The following is a 12,174-nucleotide window of genomic DNA, read 5'->3' as shown; positions in this document are numbered from 1 at the left end:
CCCTCACATGAGATGCCCAATTATATTTAAATTGCTTTTAGAGTAAATTTCTGGGAAAGTCACCTTTTCCTTTATCAGCAGAAGATAGCAACCACTTAAGAAAGTAAACCTAACAGTGGTGAAGGCTGAAGACTCATGTCATCAGTGCTTACAGCCCTCAGGGACTGCAGTAAAGTGCACATTACTTGTTTGGTGGTACTCTTTTCTGTTACTGGGCCTGGAGAGACACAGTGGTTGAAGAATACAAAGAGATTTAAAGAGCTGGTGCTGGTTTAGGTGTCTGGAGCCAGTGCTAAAGGGTTCATTTAAAATTTTCAAAGTTGCTGCTAAGGTATAGCTCACTCTGGTAGGCAATGAAAACACTTCATTTTCAGGTGGTCCCAGGCAATACCCCTACCTGGGGTTAGTAATGCTGACTACAGCAGGATGGGTGAAGCCGAAGCCTTTTTATATTAAGTCTCCACACAGGGACTCACACTCTGCTGCGTGCTTTCAGCTTTATCTCTTGTCAAAGTGTTTCTGGATTATTTCTCCAGCTAGAAAAACTCATACTTGTGCCATCACCACATGGTAGGATGACTAAAAGATGTCTTGCCAGAAGAGCTCAATAGTTCTTAGAAAATAATTATCTGGCTGGTCTATGCATGCACATCATTGTGAACAAGGTGTTTTACTCAGTGCCCAAACACTTGGGGTGCCACCAAGGAAATAAATTACTTTTTCCTCTCTTCCCTAGCTAGAGGGAAAAGCCTCTCACTTTTCTTGTACTAGAGTTTCTGCAGTCTTAGGTATTTATAAAATATTTCCCACATTCTAGCAAAACTAATTTCTGGGGAAAAAAACAGCAAAAGTTAGTCTGCAAAAGTTAGAGAATATTAGTGCAACACAAACTTGGAACACCTCTTTATCTGTATCCAGAATCTAATTCTAAAGTCATGCTTACCCAACTAGAAGAGAAAAATAATACCAAACGGCATGTAGGTAATTGGCACAAAGTGACAACTAACAACCAATAAATGCTTGAATCATATTATTCATCAATAACTTAAGCACTGCCAATTACTTGGATAAAAATTCCTAATAATCCATAGAGCTGAAATAAAACCTTTTTTGATAGGGACTAAATGACAGAGAAGGGACTAGGGCTTTTTGTATTTCTAGCACAGCTGTTTCTCTTCATATGCTTGATGCCATATATATATGTGTGTGTGTGTGTATCACACAGTAGTTTTGGATATTAAACTTAGAATTCAGGATTAGTTTCTTACCTAAAGAAAAATAATGAGGATACTCCACTGCTTGTTTTGGGGTTTTTTAAACATATCCAGAGAAGCAGTCCCAGTAGGAAATTGTTTGGCAAGCCACTTGAATTTTTGGTGATTAGGGAATAAAGATCACTTGTACACAAACTTATATAAAACTTTATGTTCTATGAGTCACGCCATGTGGCTTTACAGAAAAGAATAAAAAATCCCAAACCTTATTTAACATGCAAAATGAGGTCATTGGCTAAGAATTACTGAGAAACCAATGGGGAAAGTCTTGTAGAAAAGTAACCCTTGCTTAGGATTCACTTTTGACAAGTGGTTCAATTTAGGGGACAACAGTTGGAACACCTAAAAATTACCATCAAAAGTCTTCAGTAAACACAGCTTTACATCATGGACGTTTTTAACCTCCTGTCTCTTATCTGTTTATGTTCTTTAAAGCAATGTCAGGGTCAGAGATGGAGATTGGTAGATGAGTTGTAGTATTACATCAAACAGAGCCTACATAAACATATACACTGCTTTCACTTCATTGGTGTCCCGTGGCCTATACAAAAGCATTGCCTTGTTGATTGATACTGCCCTAAGTTATCATAACCTGTTCTAATGTATGTTCATCACAGTTATATAAAAGAAATATGAGGGGACTGATTTTTATGGGTCTACCTTTTGTGCAGAAGAACATCTGCTCACAAAGTTTGCTTTAGCAGAGTTTTAGGTTTCCTCCGTTTGACTGTACAAAAGACAGCAAGGGAAAATGGGCTGGGCCATCATTTAGAGTTGACCTGCAATCATAAAGGAAACAAAACACACGCACCTTCATAATGTTTTATAATCTATGGGATTTTTTTTGTTTATCTTTTGTTTATCTTACTGGGTAAACTGAAAAAATCTGCCTTCTATGAGGCTGCCAGGTGTTAGGAATTCCCTGGGCAGCTCAGATACTGCCAGCTACCCCACAGCAAGGACAAATATGCCAAAGACCTGAAAACATGATAGTGCTTTGGAAGAATGAGATTCTTTTGAAACTAGTGGAAGTTTTGTGATGTAGGCCTGTATGTCAGACAAGAAATTATGGTGGTGAGCTAAAAAATACTTTTTAAAAACATTTCATGTGCATTATTAAAAGCTATTTCCTCTCAGCTTCTCCTTTTTTAAAGACAACATCTGCAGTCAGGATGGTAACTGTTACTGAGGAGTACATCATTTCAGAGGCAAGTAGCTTACGTTAAGCAGTCAGTAGTAGAATGATCCTCAATTCTGTTCATACAAAGCGATCTAACATGGCAGAGAGACATACATAGATAAGTGAATGAATACAAGCATACACATATACAAATGCATATGAGCTCTTTGGGTCTTTGTCATTTTACAACTGGATCTACTTTCCATTTGTATTTTTTTTCATTTTTCTTCATGAAAGGGACTTTGGTTTGCATTGTTTTCTTTTTGTCTTTGAGGGACGAAAGATGACATTTTGCTGTATATTTTTCACTTCACATTGAATGGTAAGGGAATCATTATTTTCTAAGACAGATGCACAAGAAAAAATTAGAAGTTAAACGGTCAAAAGAGCATTAGAGCTTGAAAAGTCTAATTGCAAGTAAAAATTGTCATGCCCTAGGTTTTCAGAAAAACATGTGAAGTACACAGAATTCTTTTAAAATCTGTAAAATTAGTCTTGATTAAAATGCTTAAAAATGCTAGTGAGTTTTAAGTGCTGCCATCTTTTGTGTATCCAGATAGAGATCCCTAAAACAACCTGAATTAAAAAAAAAGTCAATGAAGTAGTTAAGTGAAAAAGTTTCAACTTTTAAAAGTCTGTAACCAGTAAGAATACTTTTATGAATTGAGTTATGAATATAGGGGGGTAAAAAAAGAAAAAACAAAAACACAAAACAACACAAAAACCCAACCCAAAACAACCAAACCAAAACCCCACAACTTTGGCATTAATAGCAGAAAAAGAAGAGTGAATAATAGAACATAAACAATGCTCTGCAGTTCTGCTTCAACTTTCTTTCATGCAAATGATAATTTACAAAAGAGGAGAACTAACTGCAAAAAAAAAAACCCCAACCAAACAAAAATCATGCTACATTAGATGACTTGACAGTGGAATTTGCTATTTCAGGCTCAGTTCATACTGCAAATACCAGGATAAAATAATCTGTTCAGCACAGTGTAGTTTGAATACTTTTGCTTTTATTATAGCGACAACTGTTGCTTGCAGAGGAGTGAAAGAAAGATTTTCCTCCCCATACCCCAGGTGATATATGAGGAGATGGAGATGGTAACAGGACAGACAGAAAAGCAGATATCTCATTTATTTTTTGACTTTTTGACAAACGCTGGTTTCCCCCAAGTGCGTGTTTTGAGGACTGATACTCCTCTCATCCCAGCAGCAGTAGCAAAACTAAGCCCAGATGCGGGAAATCCCTCCAGCTTCAGCTGCACAGCCCCTCCCGGAGGTTAAGGCAAGGACTCCTACGTGCATGTGTGCAGTGGTTACTGGATCCTGATGGCTTTATTACCCTTGGGGCCTCCTCTTTGGTATGTCAGTGTCCTCCTAACCTGCAGCCACATGACGAAAATTAAACAAGGGTTTGTTGCATTTGTTGCTGGGGAAATACGAAATCAGTTGACTCAGTTTCAATGGGATTTCCCTCCTCTCCTTCCTCCCCCCTTTTTTTAAAAAACATTTACATTTTTATCAAATGTCAAGAACAGGAGACAGGAGACATTTTTGACAGGCAAAAGGGGAGGGGATACCCCGCATCCATCCATTCCCCTCTGCCCGTTTCCCCTCCACCCCCACCACATTTTTCCTTGTTAACTGTGTTAGGGCAGAGAGGTGGGGGTGAGGGAATAAAAGCATTCCTGCATGTCTGGAGGAAAGAAATAAGATAAAGGGAGAAAGTGAAAAGGGGAGGGGAAGAGTGGTCAGGGACTTGAACTGCCAGTGAAATGATGCTTCTCCAACCCTCCTGTTCAGATAATAGTTAACTCGGGGTTAAAGATTAATAGCCAGGCAAAGCGCTGTATAAATGGCCCGGGCAAGCTGAATGTATGTAAACTGCCTCCTGCTCCTCAGCCTGCTGAGCTACCCTCTTTGTGGTCCCTCCTCATCAGCGACATGAGTAGCCTGCGGTCTCTGCTGCGCCGCTGCTGGCTGCCGTCCCTGCTGCTGCCGTCGCTCCTGGGCCCCCGCCTCATCTCCGGGGTGGCCTTGCAGCCCATGCACTGCGCCCCGTGCACCCAGGAGAAGCTCGCCCTCTGCCCGCCCGTCGCGCCCGACTGCCCGGAGACTGCCCGGCAGCCCGGCTGCGGCTGCTGCCAGACCTGCGCCCTCGGGCCGGGCCATCCGTGCGGGGTCTACACGGCCCGCTGCCGCCAGGGGCTCCGCTGCCACGTCCCCGCGGGAGAGCCCCGGCCCCTCTCCGCCCTCATCCAGGGACAAGGGACGTGCCTGCCCGCCAGCGAGGCCGGAGGGATGCGCACGGCGGAGGCGGCAGGTACGGCGCGATCGCGTCCCCGCTCCGCGCCGCCGGGCTGGGGAGCTGCGCGCCGGGGCGCTGCGGCAGAGCCCCTCGCCCAGGGGAGCCAGGGCTCGGCAGGCGGGGTGCTCCTGGGGCGGGCCCTGGGCGTCAGGAGCTTAACAAAATGAGCGAAGTTAGGCAGGCCTTTGAAAGATAGGGAAGACGGGCAGCGCTTTCCAGGAAAACGTGCTCTACTTGTGCAAGGTGAGACACATCCTGGTGTAGAGCCAAGAGATGTTCGCATCAGGCTGTTATGCCACGGGCAGCAAGCAGGAAGACCCAGAAGCGTAGTAATGGGACGATGCAGAATAATCAGAATAAGGTTTCTGGGAGGCTATAGACAGTTTTTCTTTGGTAGCAAACAGTAACTAGAGTAGGACAAATGTTTTCTGGACTTCGTTTATGTCCATCTCCAAAAGACATGGTAGAGAATGAAAAGAGCTAACCAGGCTTTGTGCCTGGCTTCACGTCAAGAATAAAATGTATCTGAAGTAGTGCAGTGCTAGCCAACCTATTTTTGAGCAAAAAGACATATCAAGCATCTTATGCTGTATGATGATCAGGAACTTCTTCAGTGTTATTTAATTATTTTACAGTTTATTATTTTTACCACCATTACTGCTATGTTCATGCAGTGGTGATTAAGGTAACCCAGTAGCATTACAAAATCAGTCACTGTTGACTCAAAATAACAATGGCCATTGGTGGCAGTAACTGGAAAACTCTTGCACTTAAGGGGGCAGGGAGGGGAGAGAAGTGACTAAACTGAGTGTTTAAGCTTCCTGCAGTTAAAAAGGGCTAGTATTTTATTTTATTTCATTCTTTCCTAGTTTTTACTCTTTCTTTCTTTCTTTCTCTTCTCAATTTTCCAACTCCATTTTTTCTTAAACCAGGTGTTTTTTAGTCCACTGGATGATTGTTTACAGCCTTGATCCAATGTCATTTAGACACATATCAAACTTTTATCCCATGATAAATCCCTGTAGTTGCAAAGAGCTTCTGCTGCTGCCAGTGAGAGAGTTCACACACACTGACTTAGGCGTTGGCGTGGTGGCCATGATCAGGCAGAGCCAAAAAGTTTCTGCCATTGCCTGACTATTTGGTCCACAGCAGGCCATGAGCATGAGCTACTGCTGGCTCCTGTGAATTGCTACCCCTTCTCATATCTGAGGCAAGCCATGGAACAATGTACAGGATGCCATGGGATCAGTTCTGGACCAGTTCCTCTCCTGAATAAAAACTAAAACACATGATGCTGACAGAAATCTAAATTAATCACAAGAGTAACTCCAGTCTTGCCTCATTTAGCAAAGTCATTATAACACATTGTGGTCAAGAAAGTTTTTTCATTTCTAACAGACAGGCTCCACCTTCATCTTTGGGATTAGAGTGATTTTGAAGGATCATGAAACAACCAATTTGTTAGAGAACAGCTGATGCGTCCTCAAATGAATTTATGACAGAAGTTTAATTTGTTGTGCTGCACATGTAGTTTATGACTCCTGCAAGAGCTACTGTAGTGGAGCCATCTTAGATATTACTTTTTTTTGTTCTTGCATGATCATTCTTCTTTTTCTTTACCTATTTTAACTTGGAGAAATAAATGTAAATGTTCACTGAAGACGTTCACCTTAATATCATTCCTTTCCAGACTCTATCGAAGCTGAGGATATGCCTTTGGAGAGCACAGAAATGACACAGGATCAGCTGCTGAACTATCAGTTGATGTTTCCAATAGGCCAGGATAAATCCATCCCCTGGAATGCCATCACTGCATATGAAAACATGAAAGCAAAGAGAGGATCTGAACTCAAGAAATTGAAAGAGCAGGTGGGTTTTCTCTGCAAATCTTTCAGAGACCATTTCAGTAGATGCTATTGATTCAGAATACAAAATGAAAATGTGCATGAAATGTTGCTAGCAGCAACACTGGGATGTCAGTATTTTGGACAGTCAGCAAACAGACTTTTGGAATGCCTTCATCAGATGCTTGAGGAACAGGCAAAATGGCAGGAGTGATAAAAACAGAAGGGCCTCAGACATGTCCTAGACAGATGCCTTGCAGAGGCTGAATCTTTCTCTGAATTATATCAGATTATAGAATAGGCCCTCAACTTCCAGGAGCCCACATTAAAATCTTGGACTCCTTTTTTTGGTTTAGTTAAAAAGTTAAAGTTAGTTAAAAGGCATTTGTCACTGGTCCAATGCTCAGTGAAATAAAAGGGAGTCCTTACATGTAGTTATCGATGAAACAACAATGCAAACGAAAATATATTTCTTTCTGATCAGAAGGAAACGCTAAGTACATGCATGTAAAAAGACAGAAAGCTCAGCAATTAAAGTAAGCTTTTTCTTCGGCTTTACAAACTCACAGTGGCTAATGGGCTGTGAGACCCTTGCAAGCATGTCCATGTTCCACATGAGGGCACCAGAGAACCACAGTTAAACCAGTCCCAGGCAGCCCGCACACCCGCAGCACGGAGCTGAATTAGAATTGGGCACCATAGAACCCCGGTTTCATAATGGTCGCAGACAAACTGTAAAAAAGAAAGGCAAAAACCTACTAACCATCACCCCACTCTAGGAAGACTCATTCACGTTCAGAACAGGACTTAATCACTGACTTAGTTTGAACTATTACATGTAAGTACCGTTAGCTCCACTTCTGATTTTTAGGCTTCTGCTTTTCTCACCCAGAGCCACAGATAAGCCCATTGACTTGAATAGGACTGCTTATGTGAAGGGCTGACATGGGAAGGTCTTGCAAAAGCAAAGTGTATGATTATTTTCACTCTAAAGTAAAAATATTTGTTCAGTCACTTCTCCTCCCCTTTCACTCATTTAAACACATTGGGTACTATTAATATGTGGCAATTGTGACTTTGAAAAATGGAGCAAGCAAATTGTGAAAAAAGTGAATACTGCAAACAGTTCTTCATCCCCAGTTCCAGGCACTTTGAGTTTGGGTCTCAAAGCCACAGGGGTGCTCTCTATTTTGCTTTGGCAACAGCTCTGTCCTGTACAAAAGATAACAAACATTCAGATGTTTGCTCTTGCACCATCTATATATGTCTTGCACCTATTCTCCATACTTCAACAGAGCACAGGGCCATGGCAACACAGAAAACGTGGCTAGTCTCACGTACACCAGCCTCCTAACGTGCACCTCCCCATAATAGGAGAGATTGTACCCTCTGAGCAGTAATGTGTTTACTTAGTACAGGTTAAATTTCCTTGTGTGGCAATTTAAGGACTTAAATCCTCATGTTTCTGAGGACAGAAAATACCTCAAAGGATAAAAACAAAGGCCTAAATGCAACACCAGAGTTTTCTGGCTGTATTCCTACTGAAAAAAGTAAAAACTACATGCAAAGCAGCTTGGTGCAGATTTAATGACTAATAAGTATTTTCAGCTTTTTGCTAGCTTTATACTAATCACTTTTTGTTTAGCTGGTTTCTTTGTGATTTTGTTGTGGTTTAACCCTGGCTGGCAACTAAGCACCTCTCAAGACACTCATTTACTCTCCCCTGGTGGGAAGGGGGAGAGAATTGGAAGGGTAACAGTGAGAAAACTCGTGGGTTGAGATAAAGACAGTTTAATAGGGAAAGCAAAAGTCATGCACACAAGCAAAGCAAAACAAGGAATTCACTCACTATTTCCCATCGGCAGGCAGGTGTTCAGCCATCTCCAGGAAAGCAAGGCTGCATCATGCATAACGGTTACTTGGGAAGAGAAAACGCCATAACTCCAAGCATCACCCCCTTCCTTCTTCTTCCCCCCAACTTTATATGCTGAGCATGATGTCATATGGTATGAGATACCCCTTTGGTCAGTTGGGGTCAGCTGTCCCAGCTGTGTCCCCTCCCAGCTTCTTGTGCACTCCCAATCTGCTCACTGGTGGGGTGGGGTGAGAAGCAGAAAAGTGGTTGACTGTGTGTAAGCACTGCTCAGCAATAACCAAACCATCTCTGTATTATAAATACTGTTTTCAGCACAAATCCAAAACATAGGCCCATACTAGCTACTATGAAGAAAACTAACTCTATCCTAGTCAAAACCAGCGCACTGACTAATAAGTATTTTTAGCTTTTGCTATCTTCATACTGATCATCTTTTGTTTAGCTGGTTTCTTTGTGGTTTGGGTATTGACAACCTTTGCATGGTATTCTTGCAGGGACCTTGTCAGAAGGAGCTCTACAGAGCCCTGTATAAATTGGCAAAGGCACAGCAGAGAAACGGAGGGGAGATTTACAAATTCTACTTGCCCAACTGCAACAAGAATGGATTTTACCACAGCAAACAGGTAGGTGCCTTTTCCCCTGTCTGCTCACAGCAGTGCTGCGACTAGCCTGACACAGCCAACGCTTTCATAGCCCTCTGCTCCCAAACTCATGAGTTTGCAGCTGCTGGAAAGCAGGTTGTGAAAACAGGGATTCTTAGTAGTGGGAGCAGATGGTTTGTCCTTCTCTTAAAAGTGAGATGCATGCTGTGGGCTGACAGCAATGGAGGCAGGAGTCTTTTTCATTCACAGAACAGGTGCATGCAAGGCCTTCTCCAAAATTTTTTAACCCTGTCTGCTCCCAGGCCAAATCAAGTTCCATGTACCTGATTTGTTAGCATATTCCCAGTTGACATTAATTCATAATATCCACCATACTGCCTGCAAAGCCCACTGAATATATGATAATCACTATGAAGAAAGGAGGCTCTCAGCTCCCAGGCAGTGAAAAACTTATGCAGGCAGTGAAAAAACTCTCTGGAGCAAAACTAGCTGTCTGAAAGTAGAACAAAAATACTGAGGTGTGCTGCCTATGGATTATGTTATATGCTCATTTCCATTATAGCCTCAAAAAAGCCATTGCAAGTTACACTGAGAGTAATCTGCAAACCTAACTAAAGCTCCAAACCTCACGCCACACCCTTGTAACCACAGGTCATGCACACAAATTTAGTAGGTCTGCATAAATCTGTATCACCGAGACTCCTTGTTTTTGGGCATGGCACCACTGTGTGACTCACAGATATTGTGACCTGGGATCTAATCAGGCACAACAGAAAGCTGTTTAACCTCCTCCCCAAGGAAAAACCCACCCTATTTGCCTCCATGTGTGAAGAGCCAGACCCTCCAGTCATTGCTGTCGCCCTACCAGCTTGTATATTCTGCCTTCCTTTGATTTCTCATGCTGGAAAATATTGGTGGTCTATACTGCTGTTTGCCAGGAGTGGGCAAACTGTTTTAAATCTGAAGTTGCTGTTGTGGTAGCTGAGCTTGGGTCATGGCTCCCTAACCAAGTGTATTGGTCAGAGACTCTGTCTGAGCAGGGGCCACCACATTCAGAACAAGTTTGTGCATGGCAGGTCCCTACCTTCTGATCCTACTTCTGTCCAACACCTCTACTTACAGGTAACCTTCTGCTTACAGTTGCTTATTGTGTGTTTTGTTTTGCTAATTATATTCTAGTGCGAAACTTCACTGGATGGAGAGTCTGCTGGATGCTGGTGTGTCTATCCAAAAAATGGAAGAAGAATTCCTGGATCTCCAGAAATGAAAGGAGACCCCGAATGCCATCAGTATCTCAACTCACAAGAATAAAACTAAACACGTTCATTCACACCAAGTTTTCTTTGGCACCTGATCTAGTCAGGAGACACTTCCATCAGTTTCAGTAAGGTAGTTTTGTGCACCTGGATTTCAGCATATGAGCCATCCCATAAAGTAGGGTTTTTTACTGCACTGGGATTACTCAGATGGTCTAGTGACAGATATGAGCAACTGCATGATCAAGTCCTACAGTCTTGTATATTTTGTTTGTATATTATAGATACCTTCATATGTAAAGCTGTTGAATTATTTATTTCACAGTATATGTATTTTTATCTTTGTGTGTTGTTACTAATTTATATCCTCAAACACTTCATAACTTTATATGTAAATACTTAATTTTATTTCTCTTAAATGTATGCATCTTAGGTTGGAGGAATGTTGCTACTTAGAACTTCAAACGGCATAACTCTATTGGGAAAAATGGCTTGTAAACTTGCATTTTTGTACTATGTATTTATAGATGTAAAACTGAATTTTAAAAAATAGCTTCCAGTAGAGAACACACTTAGAAACTTATTTAAAACCTGTTTTGTTTATATATCATGTTGCATTTGCACCTCTGTTTCAATGTCAAGCTGTTTCTTAAAAAAGAAAATCTAAACCTTGATTATATACTGAAGCTCCTGATGGGACAGTATTTGTTTCTATTTTCTAAACATATGCACCAGCAGAATGGCAAAACACAACAGGATATTCTGTGCCACTTCGACAGGTGTAAGTTGTTTGCATGTTGACATCGTCATGTTATTTAAGATGAGCTATTAAATAATGTCTTTGGTGCTGTCTGGGTCTCTTGCTTTTTCTGTGTTCCAGTTCAGCAGTGTGACCTCAGCAGGACAGTGCAGCACTGGGTGGGAGCATAGGGGAAAATGCACCATTTGCAAATCTGCCTCTTGAACTCCTAGCTCCATTTCTCTGCAGTGAGTTTTCTTCCTTTGCTCTCCCCGTCCTGTTCCCCTTCTCCTGTTGTCTCCAATCCCAGCTGTGCTCCGCAAGCCTTTGCCTTGGGCAAAGCAGCAGCCTCCAAGAGAAGTTATTAAAAGGTTTCTGGGCAGGAAAGCTGAATGCCTTTCTCCATTCAGAAGTTCAAGGCAGCAGTATTAGTGCATTTAAAAGATAATATTGATATGAAAAAGAGCCATTTCCTGCACAGAAAGTCAGAGGTTACAAAAGGGAGGCTGGGGAAAAGCCTGGCCTTACTCTTTTTGCTGAAAGCAGAGAAGAGGGTTCCCTTGGCTTGGGATGCAGTCCCCCTCCCTCCCCGGAATATTCCTTTGACTTAGTCGTTGCAGAGAAAAAGAGAGAAAGCAAGTGACTGCCCTGCTGGCTTCAATCTGGTTTTGACCAGAAACTGGTGTGGGAGTTAGCAAGTGCCAGAGATGGAAACAGGCTGCACCAACCCTGCCTGATAAAACAGCTTGTGAGGAGAGTAATAACATTTTCTAAGAGCCTGCAGGAGGGAAACTCAGCATAAAATCCTCCTGCCATTTGTTAGCACAAGCTTTGGGTTTTAAATGGTAGTAGGAAGTGGCTTGCAGAAACTGCAAAGCCAAAGCATGTAGCTCTATGCTTTCTGTATCATGGTTCTGTGGCATCCCATGTTGTGCTTGCTGAATGTGTTGTCTGTATTTGCATGTCAATGTCAGCTGATTCGATTGGGATCTAATAAATTGCTCCAGATTTAAAAGTATGCATATATTACTGAGCTTCTTTGTAAAGTGTTTTGAGATCCTCCCAAGGAAAGCACTGCAAAAGCAGTTG

At 42.1% G+C, this 12,174-nt stretch overlaps 1 protein-coding gene across 1 annotated transcript; it reads left to right on the top strand.

Annotated features, from left to right (window-relative positions):
- Nucleotides 1–4,321: 4,321 nt before the first annotated feature.
- Nucleotides 4,322–11,196, top strand: IGFBP1 (insulin like growth factor binding protein 1). Its single transcript, XM_064443804.1, has 4 exons — nt 4,322–4,783; nt 6,459–6,637; nt 8,983–9,111; nt 10,270–11,196. Exons 1-4 carry the CDS (start codon nt 4,405–4,407, stop codon nt 10,399–10,401), a joined length of 819 nt encoding a protein of 272 aa, XP_064299874.1. The 5' UTR covers nt 4,322–4,404; the 3' UTR covers nt 10,402–11,196.
- Nucleotides 11,197–12,174: the final 978 nt, after the last annotated feature.

The sequence above is a fragment of the Phalacrocorax carbo genome, chromosome 2 (assembly GCF_963921805.1).
Source record: "Phalacrocorax carbo chromosome 2, bPhaCar2.1, whole genome shotgun sequence".
NCBI classification, from domain to species: Eukaryota; Metazoa; Chordata; class Aves; order Suliformes; family Phalacrocoracidae; genus Phalacrocorax; species Phalacrocorax carbo.
This window is presented reverse-complemented; position numbering and strand designations above follow the sequence as displayed.

What these genes read in the sequence shown, in the direction of transcription:
- IGFBP1 (XM_064443804.1), top strand. Translation starts at nt 4,405, where the DNA reads ATGAGTAGCCTGCGGTCTCTGCTGCGCCGCTGCTGGCTGCCGTCCCTG. An exon ending in GCGCACGGCGGAGGCGGCAG is followed by an intron (nt 4,784 to 6,458) that starts GTACGGCGCGAT and finishes ATTCCTTTCCAG; the next exon opens with ACTCTATCGAAGCTGAGGAT. An exon ending in GATTTTACCACAGCAAACAG is followed by an intron (nt 9,112 to 10,269) that starts GTAGGTGCCTTT and finishes ATTATATTCTAG; the next exon opens with TGCGAAACTTCACTGGATGG.